The 17,699-nt window shown below is 39.1% G+C and overlaps 1 protein-coding gene across 2 annotated transcripts in view; it reads right to left on the bottom strand.

The window, feature by feature from the left end:
* MCUB (mitochondrial calcium uniporter dominant negative subunit beta) overlaps positions 1 to 17,699 on the bottom strand; it is a 52,655-nt gene that overhangs the window by 1,939 nt on the left and 33,017 nt on the right. For both annotated transcript variants that reach the window (XM_067297606.1, XM_013951743.1), the window contains exons 2-6: positions 6,733 to 6,808; positions 6,188 to 6,358; positions 2,274 to 2,378; positions 1,905 to 2,065; positions 865 to 1,068 (exon numbers count right to left, since the gene is read on the bottom strand). In XM_067297606.1, the coding sequence (XP_067153707.1) occupies positions 865 to 1,068; positions 1,905 to 2,065; positions 2,274 to 2,378; positions 6,188 to 6,358; positions 6,733 to 6,808 (717 nt within the window). The remainder of the gene's footprint in view (positions 1 to 864; positions 1,069 to 1,904; positions 2,066 to 2,273; positions 2,379 to 6,187; positions 6,359 to 6,732; positions 6,809 to 17,699) is intronic.

Below are 17,699 nucleotides of genomic sequence, written 5' to 3'. Positions count from 1 at the left end.
ATGGAAGTAAGCGTCGATTACTCTTCCATATAACTCCCTAACAAACAAAAAGAGTTTTGCATCACACAAAGTTCAACATGAAGATGTCCACTTTGGGAATAGAGTACAGAGCCAAAATAGGAAAAAGAAACATTTCTCCAAGCAATACATAATTTCAGGACTAGTCTGCATTCTGCAGTTCAGTGAGGATCTGCTTTTTTGTTACTCAGCAAATTTTTTTCTTCTAAACCACCCAATTCCCCCCTATTTCAGCTGTCATGGATTTACCTTCATTCACTCAAAGACAAGGAAAAGTAGTCAGGCTATAGAGAACAAAGCAATACAAATTTTTTTATGCACTAAAGTAGATGTATTTCAATAATGCAACTGCCAGATTTCCTCCAGTTTGCCAAATTTTGCCAGATTTCCTGCCAGTTTGCCCCCCTTCACTGTTTGTATGTGAACTCTAGCAAATAAAAGATGCTGTTCAGTGATTTGCTTCCTGGTCTGTTCCTAAGGTAGTGTTCATGAACCACCACGGCACTACTAGTTGCTCTCCCTTTACAGCAACGAGCAAGGTGCTAATTACATTTCAAAGTGATCTGCAAGAAGTTAAAATAAAAGGGCACATTTCATTCATCACTTTTGATTCCCCAGGTTACAAAATCTTACAGACAGCGGTTCTGCTCAGCAGCTTGTCTCCAGGTCACGTATACCAGTGCCCGGCTTGATTTCACACAGTGAACAGCTATGTTAGAAAACAACCAAGTGCCCATCTGATGGCAAGGCTACTGAATTACTTTCATCCCAGCCCAAGCACTGTGATTTTCATAGTAAGTTTTCCTCTTTTACAATATTGCAGACATACACAGAATGAGGACTTACCTGTTTAGTTAGAATGAAGTAGGCATAGAAAGCCATGGCACTCCCATAAGTGATAAAGTATGTGACTGGCTCCATGATATCCCACGAATAGACCCACCATGTGAGCCACGCCAACGCTCCCCCTTGTGTTGACATCAGAGCTAAGCCCACCCATAGAAGCCTGGTGGTCTTCGCATCTGCACTGTCTGTGATTCTGGCTTTCATCTAAGGAAAAGAAATACAGAAATCTGTTTAGCCAGAACATGAGTGCAACTGATTAGCAGCTTTTCAACTATGTTCTCTGCTGTTGGGCCATATCCTTCTGTCAGGGCTCTCCTCTTATCTACCTACCCTGCCAAGAGACGATGACTGAAGTCCAAGGGCAACAGGCATATCCTAGCTGTTGTGCCCCAGGAGATGCTGCTGTTAATCTCCCCTTCCCACTACTAGGGATTCACGTCTACTGGATTTCCTTTTATCATTCAAGGTAGCTCTGGTTAATGCTTTCTGAGCCGGGTCCTCACATAGCAAGTCTGAAGGCAAAAGGAGCACGGAAAAGTTTGTTCCTCCCATCAGGCTCTTTCTGGCCTTCTCCCGTCCTGCTGGGTTAGCACAGCCTTTCCTACATCAACACTCACACCTTCCCTTCTTGGATTATGGCAATCAGTAGTCCAAACAATTTGGCTGCCCTGGTGATCACGGAAAACCCTAGCCTAAGTCACAGATGATTTCTGCCTCACTGCTGTTTTTTCTGTAATGGGTATTCAGAACTGATACAGCAAAAGCTGACTAAGTGGACTCTCACTCCTAATACTAGCCACAGAAAGGCTTGTTCATGATAGTTTTCTCTAGTTTTACTGGTTTCTACCTGGGGAACTTGCACAGCACGAAGGAAAAGAATTGAGCTGAAAATAATCCTGTATTTGAACTGACTCTCATTTACCTGACAAACAAGGGAGACACACCCTAGCCATTCATGCCGATCTTTTCACATGACAAAACTTACTCTTGATGAAAAGAAACTTTTGTGTTTTACAGTAAAAATAAGCCCCCTTTCCAACCTGTTCAAGAGGCAGCAGCTGTTCTTTCAGATATTCCAGTTTCTGTAGTAATTCTCTCTCTTTCCTGATCTGGTGATCTTCTATATGTACAGCCACGAACAGTCTGTGAACCAAGGATTTGATATCTTCCATTTCAGTAGCATGCTCACTACTCAGCTTATCTAAGAAGAAAATGTTTGTCATATAAAACATTTCAAAAGCTTACCCCTCTTCATTCTCTTCTCTCCCACCCCTCAAAAAAGCAGAGCCATCAGATGGAACAAAAGCAAAGTGATTCCTTTCTCCAGACAGGTTCCTATTTTCTGAAGCTTTTTGATGCCTTTCACTAGATGAAATGAGATAATCAGAGTCATTAAGTGTGGTTCATACCTTTTTTAGGAGCTGACACACTGTGCGTTGTGTTGTTGATAACAAGTTTAAAGTCATTCATCAATAAGACCTCCATCAAGGTTGTATCAGAGACCTTGCTACCATCTGCAGAAGAAAGATTTGAGTTATAAATCATTTCAGTCATAAAAGATCTTAAAGATTAGCTGATATTCCTTTGGAAAAGTTTCAGTAACTTAGAACTGGAAACGAGGGGGCAACTGTGACATTCAATCAGGAAAGCTCCTTGTTGTTTTTTTTTTTTTCCCTTTTGTATTTATTGTGTCTTTTCACTCCCTCTCTATCATTTTTCTTTACAAAAAGCCCTTTCACCCAAAAGTCGGTATTTCTGTCTGCCTAGGGCTTACAGAAGATCTGCCATTGGTAGGTGGAACACAACTTTAATAAATTAATTGGCTCTTATCCAACAGCACCGACACTCTGCAGGCCCTTCCCAGGGCATTCTCAACACAGCAGATCTTGCAAGATTAGTACTCTGGCAACATTTCTGATCTCTCAAACAACAGGAAAATTATCTGCACCCAAATGAGAAATGGATCCCTTCCTACCTGACATTCAAAACACTAGGGCAAATGTAATCTAAAACCTCTGCTGAAATTTAAAAGATCTGGTTCTGTACAATCTCTGCTTTTTGTTTCGTTGTTTACAGTAGCCTGACATTTGTAAAGGACTTGTTTCCTTTGGTACATTACCACCTTCCTACTTGCTGGCTTTCATTCCTCCTGCTCATTTCACTGTCCACAGCACCTCCTGGCAGCTAAGAGGCAAAGGATCACGTGCCATACTGCAGGGTGCTGAAGAGACAGGAGAGGAGCTCCCAGAGTCATTTGCAGCGAGACCTAATGGTGGATCCCCAGGGTTCTCCTTGGCCGGTGGCCAGCAGATCCCAGGGTGACCCAGTAACATGAGCCCCATTGATTCACTTCCTCCCCCAACAGGGGGTTCAGACAGCTCAAGGACCCATGAGGCTGCAGAGCACTGCTGCCAGACACACGATATAGCTGTGGTGTGAGGGCTCCAAAGCCAGAGGCCGGCTGCTCCACAACAGCTCTTTAACCTTCATTTCCTATATATAAAAAGAGCACCTTCCCCCTGCGCCTATGAAGGGGTGCACAAGAGGCAGAAAACAGAAGCTTTACTCTTGACATGAATAATGATCAGGCTATGAAACTTAATGAAGCTTTTTGTATGTAAACATTTGTCGCAGTGCTACTGCCCCAGCACCTCCATGTGCCCACTACAGAAAGGCGCTGCCGATAAGCCCACATCTGCAATTATTTATTCACTGGAACTCTGCTGTCTGGCCCCATCTGCTGAGATTTAGATTACTGAACTCTGAGAGCAAACGCACCAGCTGGCTCCCTGACCCACTCTGTGGGTAGCAAGACAAATTTGGAAGACTATCACTTTCAACCGAAAATTTGAAATTTTAATGTGCCCATCCACTCTTTTTTTTTTTTTTTTTAAACAGTTTAATAGGACATCAAAGCTCATTTACATGTAAATTATTAAGGTGACATTTATAAAGTGACATTAAGCAAAAAATGCTTTCCAAGGAAGTGCCAAACAGGCTCTTTGTTCTGCATCTGATATAACACAGATTTATTAACTTGTCCAACCTTTCATTCACTGAGAAGCAGAAAAGTGTTTAGTTTTGTTCTTGTTTGTTTGTTTTTTAATATAAAATTCCCTCAAAGCTTTCAGCAAGAAGCTACTTTCCTTCTTATACCTAAGCACAGGTGTTCAAATGTGGACAAGGAGCCATTTTTTTGTCTACAGAAATTTTGCAGGGCTAGAATCAAATCTACAGAAAATGAAAGTGAGCATCAAGCATGTTTCTATGTTTTCAGTTAAGGTTGGGTTTCATTTAATGGCTAAACGAAACTAGAAAAATGTCTACACTAAATCAAATCTTTGTAAGTTTTCTTAAATAATATATCTTTAAATTCAATTTATAGTGCTCAATCAGTATTTTCTATCTACAGTATTAGTTTCCTAATAAATCAAACACCAAAGCTATTCACTACCATTACAATTGCCTCACAGTTGAAAATATGGAGTAGAGAACTACATAACAGTCATTGTTTTAATCAAAGCACACAATGTTTTATTCCAAAGCCAGGGTTTTAAACAGATGACACTAGGTGAAAAAAGTCCTACTTCCTTTCCCGTAGGAACCTGATGCACATCTATGCAAAAAAATGCTCAACTTGTAGATTTCTTATGGAAATTACATTACGCTTCACAAGTAACAGAAGTTTGCACTGAAGCAGAATGAGCAGTTAACGTAAAGCTTTTACTAACACAGCACAGAAGGATGGGATTCAGCAGTGAATCAGATACTCATTCTGTGCAAGTCTGCATAGGTAGCAGTACTCACCAGTAAATGTTCGCAGGAGCATGGTCTTGGTTAGCTCTGCCTCATCCTATTAAACAACCATTTTAAGTGAAAACTTGGATGCTAAGGGGAACAGCAGCTGCTGACAACGATGATTATCACAGTGCCTTTTGAAAATACATTAGAGTCTTACAAAATATCTTTTGCAATGCCTTTAAGTCATCTACCTGCATAAATGGATTGAATCAACAAAAGCAACAGTCTGTCTACCTGCTTCAAGGATTTGGAGAATTAAAACAACAACAAAAACTTTCAGAGAGCAAATTCAATTAACAGAAGACATTAAGAGCCATTTCATAGTTCAAGTGTGAGCTGCTCTTTTATTCTGCAGAGGAAAGAAAAAGACCTAAGTTCATGCTTCTAAGTTCAGAACAAGTCTAAAGTGGTAATGCACCACTTGATGCTATGAGGGCTTTTAAGTATTAGTTTCACTGAGAATCAGTGTATTTAAGTGCCAAAAAACATTTCTCCCACCTGCATATTTCACCATATTAACATAGCTATGAAAGCTGCCTTGCAGTCTGGATCTTCAATGCTGTCTTAGCCACAGCACCTTTTTTTTTTTTTTTAAACTCTTAATTCCAGTTAGCTAAACATAGTATCTTGCTTGTGCTTACTGAATCGCTCATTGATTTGAAGTCTAACTTTCAAAAGAATTAAGCCATTTACAGCTCACACTTCACTTCTTACTCTGACTTGTAAAGATGACTTTTGATTTGACTCTTTGGGCCTTTTAGAAGGTGGCTCAGCCATTAGTCTTGCTGCACAACCTCAGCTTCCTCTGAGTCAGCTAAGTTTTGAGGGCTTGTAGCATGTCTCAAAAAACACTTTACAGGAGTAGGTGTTATGCAAGACAGCAAGAGACTTCTCTACCTTTTCTGCCCAGCAGACATCAGTATTTAATATAAAGTTTCCATGCACATGAAGCTCATGCATGCAGTGGGATCCACACAGATCACATCATCTCCACTGCTCTAGAAGATGTAAATACATTGCTCTACACGGTATTTTCCTGCTTTACTAAGTGCTCTCAAAGGCAGCCAACTGTGACTTCTTGATTTGCTAGGAGCATCAATCTATTTTCAGTTCCTTTCAAAGCCCCTGGAGCCAGGAGTGAAGGAAACATGAATGTACCCAGTTATGAACCTTCCAACCAATCTTCCTTTACCCCATCCTTTCTTCTGTCTATGTATTATCTGATGGAAAAAAAAGCCTGGCTGCTTGCTGGGTTGCTACTCACTTTAAAAGTGATCACAGAGGACAAGGAAAGAAAGAGATATCAAAGAAGCCTGAAAAGATATATTTATTTAAAAACAGCATGACAAAGAGAAGCTCCTTGCAAAAGGTAATAGAGAAAACTGTTTGGATGTAAGAAAGGTTATAGTAGTATGTCCAATTCTGCTTTTTAAATTAGCCTTTCCAAGAAGACTCAGATATTGATATTTGAAATATCAATAAACCCCATAACCATTCAAAGAATGACATAAATGCAAGATACCTGTTGCAAAGACTTCTGCTTTCTCAATTCCTTTATCTTCTCTCTGTACATCCTGCAGAAATGCTCCAACTGTTACTACCATTGGCTTGACAGTAAACTGACAGCGTTCTCCTCTTGTGGGCAACGTAAGAGTTATCACAGGAAGACCATATCTGTAATTAACAGTTACTCCTGGGGGAAAAAAGTGAGTGAAAAAGCCATATTGTAAATTGTAGTTAAACTTAGCTGTTTTTAAATCACATGGTAAATAAAGAGAAAACACACAGTACATTCTAGATTGCTCTAATGAATACAGTACTTCCATTTCTGGGACACTATGCACAACAAGGAACTAATTTAATCTCACTCTACCCCCATAAAATAAGTATGTGTCTTCCCAGTTTTAATCACCGAGAAACACAGACCGGGGTGGAGCGGGGGGAATATAGGCTACTGTAACACTAATAATGCCCACTCCACATTTTAATCTTTCCCTCCACCCCACAGAAGCTGGAATTGAAAAGTTTGTTAATGAAGGGAGGAAAGAACCCAATGGAAAATGTTACCATCAGATGGCACCAGCGTGCTGTAAAATGCTCCCTTCTGGTGTATCCAACTTCTAGTTTGCCTCAACAGCTGCACCTGTAACACAGACAAAGGGAATTTGTTTTTAGAAAGGACACAAGATTTATCTAGTAAAAGGCAGTACCCAGCCCATCATGGTGATCTGCTTCTCTGTAATCTGACAGAAGAGATGTATTTCTGGAAAACGCTGTCGCTTTATCAGCTTCTTGTTTTTAAAGGACACAAACATCCCTTCTAGAAAGCATAAATTTTGTTAAAGATATTTAAGGATTGCCCACAGTTTAACTTTTTGGCTTGCATGGTATAAATAACCTTTATAATTACCTCATTATATATATAAGGGGTGTGTGTGTATATATATATATATATATATATATATAAATAAAAATAAAATAAAAATATGTATATACACCTTAATAATTAAACCATCCACTCTGACCTAAACGGTGGCAATTTCAGTAACCCACTTTACAACACAGCTTTATAGACAAATGTAGCAGCATGACTGAGCTGGAAATGAGCTAAGCAAACAGAAATGGGGGACAAAGGTAGGAATAGCAATGCTTTTTGTTTGGTTGGTTAGTTTGTTTTTTACTTTAAGAGACCAGCAAACCACTGAACCTGCACTGTATTTTCTGGAATTAGCTGTTCCAATAAGCAATTGCTTATGATGTGGAACAACTGTTGCTGCAAACTTAAGCTCAAGTTTATATGGGACCAGTTATGCATAAAAAGCTGACATTATCATCATCACTATTTGAAATATCTTGAAAGTCTCTGATCTTCCTCAGCACTGCATATGCAAACAGAAACCTCAGTCCCAAACCATCAATTGCTGTCATTAGGAGACTTTTCAAGAACACAGAATTTTTGTTGTCTTTGACATTGTATTTATTTCACTTTGGCTTGCCATACTAAAATGTTACAAAAGTCTGGATCTGCAGCTAACCTACAGTCACATACTTGAAACTGTTTTGATTTTGCTTATATAAATCTCAAAAGATTCAATAGTTTTCCTTTGCAATTTCAACAGCAAGTATAATGTAACATACCTGCAAATTCAAGTTCCCATTAAATCGTGTTTTTCATTGGAAAGCTATTCATTCCAGTCAAAAACATTGAGTCAGTTTAACTCAGTATCTCTTTTTCTTGAAGTTCCATGGAATATTACAACTGAAGTATTTATATACTTCCAGTATGACTTTTGTCAATAATGCCTTAAGTCAAACTCACAAGCAGCCTTTACAAAAAGTAGTACCACAGACCGTTACTATAAATGTTATCATTTCCCCACATTCTCATTTCTTTCTCTCTAAGGTAATGATAAGAAATTGAAATAGAACAGCACAGTGATAAAAACATGCTACTCCACTAAGTGTAAGCTTTTTACCCATATTTTAATAACACTGCAGTAAAACACGCTCTAAGTAAAACACATCTTGCAGTTAGGTTTTCAACAGTAGTATAATGTTACAGCCTTTCCCTTGCCAGGAGAGAAGAGCTCAGTTATCTCTGGGAGTCCTTGCCCAGCACCCGGTGCAGCTGCCTTCCCAAGGCTGCTTGAGGAGGAGAGGGGAAAGGGACAAATCAGAGCAAAATCATGGGGGAAATTAGTAGCTGCAATGCCCAAAAATGAGTTATGGCGTTTCTCTTTCTAAGTGTCACCAGGTCAGCTGACACCCTCAGCAGGTATTATTTCCCACACATCGTCCTTACCCAGCTTGTGAAGGAGAGGGGGAGAAAGCCGCCCGTCTAGACGCTATTTGCTTTTCTGGAGTGGGAGGAAAATGAAGGCAAGTATGTGTTAGCTAGTGTTCAGTGGGTACACATACTAAAAAAAGCTATTTATATTTTTCATATATGTTTTCATATACGTTAGACAATTTGCACGCTTTTCTATCTCTAATAAACACACCCAGAAGCTCTCTGCATAGGAATGATGTCAATTCCAGTTTAATTCTCTAAGGGAAACAAACCTAGCAATTAATTTATTATGGAATAACAATCTGTGATTTGAGAACAAACTGTCTACAGACGTTACAGAAGTTTAAAAGCAAGAGAAAGGAGGAAAAAGGCAGGTGCTGTCACAGTCTACCAAGTCTGCAGATCTTGCTCAACCAAGACTACCAAAAATGAATCATTATTTCAGACCAGGTTCACAATAACTATACATAAGGTATTTCCCTTTTTAAAATGACTCACCAAGGCCTATTTAGGAGACTTCTGCTGCTAGATTTTTGTGCTGTTTTTATAAACACTCCCACTTGGGTAGGAAAATAAGATATTAGGAGCCCTAATAACCACCTACCATCATTTTAACAAGTGCTCATTTGAGCTACAGAAATATCTTCCCCTTCCTCAACGTTCCAGTAATTTTTCTTTGCTTACCCTGAAAGCATTTTCATTGCTTCCCTACTGGTCCTAGAGCCGATTTAGATAATCATGGAATGCAACAACAGTTTCAATACAAATTGCAGCTTCAAGAAACATTACTCAGACTTAGCTGCATCATCTGGAAGACTAGTTTAAATTAAACAAACATAAAAGCTCCATAACAGATATCACTCATTCTGCAATAACACTGCTGGTTTTAGTTGCAGTTTCACCAAGGGAAGACAGATAGCAATACTCCAAGTGTCAGAAGTATCTTATTTATCTTTCCCTCTGGCAAAAACCCCGATATTTTTAACCTCTTCCCTCAGTGCAAATCAAAGGTTAAAAAAGTAACCAAGAGGGCTCTTGCAGCAAAGCACTAATTTCAACATGTGTAACTATGTTCTGGCGATCTTGAAGAAGCAACAGCAACACAGCATTCATGTGGCTTTTCTTCAGAACTCACTTGTCTTACAGCACTGTTTAAAAGAACAAGCAAACAACAAAAGAAACAAACAAAGCAGAGCCCAAACAATTAAAAGTTTGTTTTCCCATGACTTTTATTCCACATCATATTTTATCATCTCTAAGGATCTTTCATTCCCTCCCTCTGTTTTAAGTTCCAAGAACAGTCAGTACTGAATTTCAGTAACTAGATAAATTTTGCTGGCCACCAAAATGACAGCTTTAATTAGAAGCGCATCGAGATGACTGACCATGAAGAACCGCTTAAGAAGGCACAGCTGGTCAAATTCACCAGCTCACTGCCACTGAGTTTTACCAGGCAGGCCTTCAATCCATTCTCATCTAAGCAAGCTCACATCATTCGTATTTACTATTGCTTCCTTTTCATTTGCTCTCTCTTACCAACTTCGTGGACAAACTCTTCCTCCCCATATACAAGCTCCACTTTAACTGGTATGCAGAAGTAGGGGGAGAAGGCAGTACATGCTCTCTACAAGTCCCTGATGAGCTCAGCAAGCAATGTTCCTCCCCTTACGTTTTGTGATAGAAAAATCATTTGACTCTACACTGGGCAGTGCAGGATGTGGAGTTCTGGGTGTCTGGTCACTGCAGCATCTCTCTTATGAGGAAAGGCTGAGAGCGCTGGGATTGTTTAGCCTAGAAAAGGCTCAGGAGGGATCTTATCCATGTGCATAAATATCTGAAGAGAGGGTGTAAAGAAGATGGAGCCAGACTCTTTTCAGTGGTGCCCTCTGACGGACAAGAGGCAATGGACACAAACTGGAATACAGGAAATTCCACTTAAACATAATAAAAATTACTATGAGGGTGACTGAGCACTGGAACGGGTTGCCTAGAGAGGCTGCGGAGTCTCCATTCTTGGAGATATTCAAAATCCGCCTGGGCACAGTCCCGGGCAAACTGCTTTTGGTGACTCTGCTTGAGCAGGAGGTTAGACTTGATCTCCAGAGATGCCTTCCAAACCTCAACTATTCAGTGATCTTGGGAAGCCTCTGGATTTTCATCTATGTCAGTTCAGTGAATCAGAAAAATAGATACTGAAAACACTGACATTTAAAAAGCAGGCTGAAAAGGTAGCCTTACCCTCCTCTATCCAAAAGTATGCTTTCAGTAACTGTGCCACTTCACTGCAAAGAAGCATCACGAGAAAGGATCGAGGAGACAAGAAGACTGAACACTAACAGATAACTTCTGCCTGCAATGTCCTCTAGGGACTACAAATAACTACTTTGAAGGTACAGATAATCCTACTTTTCAAAGCAAGCGGACTTCCAAGCCAGCATAAAGGATGGGCCCTAAGAAAGACAATCACAGAGAACAAGTGCATTAATAGGAGGAACACAAAGAATCATTCGGTATTTCCTCTTACTTTACCAAACTTCCCCACCCTTCCCTTCCTACAAACAGAAGCAGATCCAAAATCCTCTCTGAGTCTACAGTTTTGCAGCATCAGAAACCTTGCATCTTCATCTGATTTAAAATAAAATCTATTGTCTGAATGTCGCGATTCTCAAAGAGCCTTCCCAACCTATTTCATTTTCAGGGTGAAAAGGTATACAACACCTAGAAGGAAGTTTGTAAATCAAAGAGGAGTAAGACCAAAAAGGAGGGATGATAGCATGAAAACCTATTTGTGCTTATAAAAGTAAAACCAAGCCTACATTCAAGATCTCTGCCACCTGTTTTCTAACAACTTTTGTGGTCAAGAGATTAGTTTGTCAACACAGACAAGATTTTCAGTTTGTCCCACCGAATGGATCTTTGCTTTTATGCCATGTCTTCTTGGAAAAGAATCCTGACCAGGGAAACGTTACAATATTTGACTTTAAAGGTAACAACAGTGGCTGAAGCAGGGGGATTGGACTAGATGATCTCTAAAGATCCCTTCCAATCTCAACCATCCTGTGATTCTGTGACTTTGGTTTCAAAAATACGCTTATAGTACATCCTATTAGCTAAGAAAACAGGCTTGCTGCATCTTTTCCTACAAAGGTCTCAGAAAGAGTGTATCTTAACATATGCAGCTGCTTTCATCTCTCTCAGGAAAAAGAAATATTCAGCTCCTGTGTAGGAATAAAAGTAGTTCTTCAAATTGCCAGTCAAGAAAAAGCTTGTTTATATTTCAGCTGAAATGAGACAACAGAAGAGAAATATGGACGCAAAGTCAGACTAATACACTTACTGATTTACTTAAGTTCTAATCAACTCTCATTCTTCTCTTCAGGGGCTTTTTAAATTCAAATCACTGGGCAGGTTGCAGTGCACAGAAAGAAAAGGTTTAATTCACAAAGCAGCACTGTTTTTCAGCACTTCCATGATATAAAATGTAAGTAAGTTTACTTCCCCTCTAACACAAAAAAAGCAGCTTATGATACACCCACAAAGATGCACTTATCTTACTTTTTATGAGTATTATTTTCCTAGGCTTTTCTTTACTTAACTGTGCAGACTTCCAGTAACTTACAGCATTACAGCTTGGCTGAGTAAGAGTGCCTGAGAAATTAGATTGACCCAGGGCTTAAAATTAGTATTTGACAGAAGCATGCAAAAAGGTCAGTTAGAATTATCAGCAAAATTATCTCCCAGGGACAGCTCTCACCCAGCTTTTCACCACTTTGCTACAGGCAACACGCAGAAGATTAGCCCTGCCAAACAGCCCGTGTAAAAGGAACCAACTGCACAGCTGCTGAAATGCATTGGGGAAGGAAAGCTGGCGATTCTCTGCAACACCCTCTCTGTTCCCCACTCAACAATCTCCAGCACATCATTTTCATCTCTTCTGCAATACAGACACAAGCCATTCTTTGCATATGTTCCATGCCTTGTCCTCTCTCAGGTCCCCAACTTCCCTAGTGTTTGGCCACAAGCCCATGAGGAATCCTAATACCCTACTAAATCAAAAGAGATACTCTCCTCCATTCCACTGCCCCCACTTTTTTCCCATAAAAAATAGTTTATTGAACTGTTCTTATTTAGCAGCAACTAAATGTTATCTGTAGTCGCTTGAAGAGCATCTCCCAGCAGCTGAACTTCTGCTACCATTAAAATTCTACACATTCAAACACCATCATGGCAAAACCTGAACAACTCCTTGACAAAGCAACTCGTGAGCCGCAGATCCACAGTCAGTCGTGCAAACTGCTGTTGTGCTCTACAAAGCCTACCTTGAAACACCGACCAGCTGCAGGCACCAGCCTTTCCTGTTTTGTTAGCCTTCAAATACCCTGCATTTTCCATAGCATAAAGGATGCAGTCCCAACAAGAAGACACAGGCCAAGAAAATCCACATGTGCCCCTCAGCCAGCCATGGAGGACTCCATTTGCCCATTCCTACATTGCAGCCAGACTTTGTGGGGTTTTTTTTAGTCTGGTTGCTTTTTTTTTTTTTTAATATATTTTAGTTGTTCGTTTGTTTTGAGGAGCAAGAAAATATTAGAGATCAACTAGACTAAGAGAAAAGAGTAAGAGAATAGAGACCAAGAGTCTTACATCAGTGTCTGGCCAAGCCCCTAGTATAAGTTAGAGCAAATTTAGGTGCAAATATCTGAATACTACATTAATAAAGATGCTTCTCACTTTTTTCTGCCTCTACATTTCCAGAAATCATTTTCTATATAATTATTTTAAGATAGCAGACCACAAAAAAGTTTAAAAAAATAAAATGAAAATCCATATACCTCTGTTGCTTCCTCTCTTTAAAGGTCTGCTGTTAGGCTACTCCGGACATTTTGGGAACAGTGTTTTGCTCAGACTGCTGTAAACAGAGATTTCGCCAAGGAGAAACACAATTTTTTTTTGATTGCTTTAAAAAAAGAAAAATCGTAGGAACAGAAGAACTGACCAGTTAGATCAAATCAAAAGCCTTTCTCTGTCAGTGGTTGATACCAGTATGCAGATTTACAGATTTACAAAGATTTACAATCCTTGTAACACATAGTTATAGGGTAATTACCAAAAGAAACTTAGTTGTTTTTTTTCATATTCCAAATTTAAATCCTGTTACACTACTGTGGATGCTCAAACTACATGCTGGAGGTGTCTAATATGATTTTTAACCTTGCTAGAAAGTAGCCAAAGAAAGGAAGGGATAAAAAGCCCAGTAAACAGAGAAGGCTTATGGTTTTCCTTCTTAAAGCTTTTGATGGGTAATATCAAAAACAAAGTTCTAGAGCAGACACTGTAAGTGCATCTATAGCCTGTAATTAAAAGAGAACTTAATGTCATAATTTAATAGAAACTTCAACAAGTTTTGTCGGAGAGCGTTGAGCTGCCATTTATTATATCCTGGCAGCAAGCAAACAGGGGAAAATGTTAAAAAAACAAAACAAAAACAAAATAAACAAAAAAACAGACAAAAGCAAAGAAAGGAAGACCCTCCAAACAAGATCAAAGAGGCCACTGGAAACGTATCGGTAACTGATATGTTTAAGAGCTGCCAGTCTTTATGCACGCCCCACAGAACAGTTGCAACGAGTTTAGCAATAATGTAGTAGCAACAGTAACACTTGAGAAGACAACTTTGTTCGAAGTCCCTTATCAGAGGTCTATATGAATATATATTTATATATAATTTAAGTAATGTGAAACTCACCTATAGCAGCCATGTTTTTGACTCTGTTTGCTTGGAAAAGAGTTTTGCTGAGAGAAGTAGCTTCAAAAACAATCCTGCTAAAAGGGTAGCTCTAGCAGAGACACCTAAAAAATCCAAATCCTATTCAGACATGGAAGAAATACAGCCGTACTGCTGAGCCTGCAGAGACCTTTAACTGAAAGTGCAGCCAATGTTGCGATGAGCATGCCCTGACATTGCAAGATTTTTGCCTAATGACCTATGACTCTCAAACATTGGTGAACAGAGGTCTGAAACACTGCTATTACCCAAAGAGAAAAAACAAAGCTTTGTCAGATATCACAAAAATACATTTTTTGCTTTCTTTTTTATTTTTCTTTCAGAATTCTGTCTTCTCCCATCACTATTCAAGAAACATTTTTAATCTAAAAATACCAAAATGGCTGTGGCTTTGCTGATACTGCCTGCTTTCAAGCTTCGGTTGTTGACATCCCTGTTTTAAAACAATACCTTAGCTGAAATGCTGACTCAGTGAAGTCTGTAGTAAGATTTCTGTTGAATTCAACATAAGTCTGTTTTTCACCTTTTTCCTACAGGAATTAAAAGTACCAAGTGTACAGACAACAATGTTCCTTGGAAATCCAAAGAACCACTGCTAGCTGTGATCCACACAGCTATCAGTCTCCCCTTCAGAGTCTATACTTTTTACAGCAAGCCTGTACACGTACCCCTTTCTGCTAGAGCCAGCAGGGTAAACAGCAAAACTAAGAATTCCCAGTAAAGTTTTCCAAAGTTTTTTTCTAAAGTTTATGACCATAAAAAAATTAAAACCAATACAAGTAGATCAAAGCCTCTGTATACCTGGGATGGTCTGGCACCTGTGCTGCCATGTGCCTGCCATGCCTCCCTGGGGGGTTAGCAAATCCGCATTTTAGCTTCTCCCTTGTAACCCCCAAATCCTTGGAACTCCAGCCAATTAAAAGATGTTCTACTTTCTCTATTAATTCACTTAGAACATATATTTCAAAGACTGATCTAACAAATAGAAAGAACCTGCTTTCACTGAATACAGTGTTTATCCAATATTTTAGGAACCCCTTTAAATGCTACTCTAAAGTAAACAAGAATATAAAGCCACGCAGAACACGAAACCAGTAGTCAATGTTGCTCTTTTTCTTTTCCTCAGGCTGGTGGTAATATTGATACATATCAGATGAAGTCATCTGGTTTCCCAACAAAAATGGATTATCCCCAAAGACTGTAAGGCAATGACTATATGGCAGAACCTGTAATGCAGCTACATACTTTGGGATAACATTTAAATGAAGCTCCACTAATGAATCAGACTGCTGTGGATAGCAGAATCTCTAGCCTGAAACACCAAAAAGCCTGTTTTACACTGGCAAGTTTTCTGTAGGCCACCTGCAGTAAATCTGCTCACCTGATTAATTAACCAAGTGGTGTTTGCAGTTCAAACCCAGTTTTGTCTCCAAATCCCTCTCTGGCGCCTATTTGAATGGAAGCACACCATTTGGGAAAAGCATTACTAAAAACAAACTCAAAAATAAGATAAATAAATTCCGCAAGAGTGTTCTATGTTAACATGTGATGTTTATAGTCTGTACCACAGAACGAGACACAGCATTGACCTAGCAATTGGATGATCTGTGATCTTTCCATTCACATTCCCCCACCTACACCCAAATTTATATATGAATTCTATGTAACATGAAATTTCAAATAATTTATTATCATTATTATGGGTTTGCCATACTCATGTTAATGCTTTACTACTGAGAGAAAGTAATGGAACATAAAAACTTCTTCTGTTCCAAAGATCTGAAAACAGTTTAGTTTTTAATCCTGGAACTTTAACACAGGATCACTGGAAAATTATATTTACTCCTTGCCTTTGTTATCTACGTGTGCATATAGAAACAGATGACCTACCAGGAAAAGAGTCTGCCTCTATGCTTTGTGGTTAAAATGACAAACTTGTTATTCTTTGATTATTTTGTAAAACATTATGTATATACAGTTTGTGTGGCAAAGAAAAAAAAGTAGAAAAGAAAGCCACAGGTATTCTAAGATATTTCATTTAGTTTCTCTTGACAATAGTAAATTGCATCCTTAAAAGCACTGTGATACACAGGGGCAATCTACATTTACACTACATCAGCTAGATCAATTACTGGAAAGCTAATAACTATTAATAAGGTGTAAAAGTATACAAAATTGAACTTAAACATTTAGTTTAAAAAAAAAAACTTCCTTTTAGCAGCTTCGATTTGAAGGAATACAGAGTACAGCTTATACAGTATTCGCAGTTGCAAAAACACGTTTCTCCGAAGGAGTCTAAAATGTCTCCACTGTACTTGTATCTTCATAAACTGGCAAGGCAGCTCCATAGTCATTATAAATATGTCTGATCAATTTGCAGTTCTGAATTTTCAAGTGACATATTTTCCAGGTGAAATTTCTCAGTTCACAAGGGCCAATTCAAATTGAACAGGAGAAAACCCCTGTTCATCAACATCCTACTTTAGGTTAGGACTATCATGTAAAGTTATGGCTGATTTGGATTTTTCTTTTGCTTTTGTAGCTTGGTTTTCTAAAATAACAAGACACATAATCATGCTATGAGTCTGTCTAATCTAAGTAAGTTTCCACTAAGAAGATTTAAAGTTATTTAATTACACAGTTACCAGCCACTCACAGTCATAAATAGTTAACAAGTGTTCAAAGATCTAACAGTGTACGTTCCCTCTACTAGGATACATAAAACATTAGCACATTAGCAATGTTAATTTTAAATTAAATGAGATTACAGAAAGTGTGTGGTTAGTCAAAACTGACATCTACTACCTGCTTATTCCTGGCAGCAAGCTTGCCATTCTGTACTACCAAAATAATAGAGAGGAGCAATGCTGTTGTGGAGTAAAGGTGGGCTTTTCCCCTCTACAGTGTTCACCAAGCACCCTTCTAACAATAACAGTTCATATTTAGAGTAGTTTTAAGATGCTTCAGCCCCTCCACCCTCCTCCTTCCCACTCGAGGCTCACAAAGGTGGTGCGAAAGCAAGCTGGCAAAGTGCTGCTCCTGCCTGTGGCACCTCCAAGGAGCCGGATTACCTCAGGGACGAGCGGGAGGCAGAAGGGAGGGAGGACGTAAGCAGGAGGAAGATATTCCCAAAGCAGATCTGCTGCTGCTGGAATAGAAAATTTCTTCAAAAACAGTAGATTGCTTTAGGAGCTTCAATTTTTTTTTTCCTTTATTCCTAAATTCTCTTTCAAACATCTATCACCCCTGCATTTCCCAAACTGATAGACCTAATGTAAATTGACAAGTTTCTCATCTTTCACACGATCGATCATGTTTTAATAATGAAGTTTCTTCACAGGGTGCAATTTTCTCAGTTCATGACAAATTGCCTCCATCTCTCCTTCCGCTTTGCCAGCTAGAGCACACCAGCTAGCAATCAAGTATTCCTCCAACATGCAAGAAACATGGCAGTCGATT

This window comes from Apteryx mantelli, chromosome 5 (genome assembly GCF_036417845.1).
Source record: "Apteryx mantelli isolate bAptMan1 chromosome 5, bAptMan1.hap1, whole genome shotgun sequence".
NCBI classification, from domain to species: Eukaryota; Metazoa; Chordata; class Aves; order Apterygiformes; family Apterygidae; genus Apteryx; species Apteryx mantelli.
This window is presented reverse-complemented; position numbering and strand designations above follow the sequence as displayed.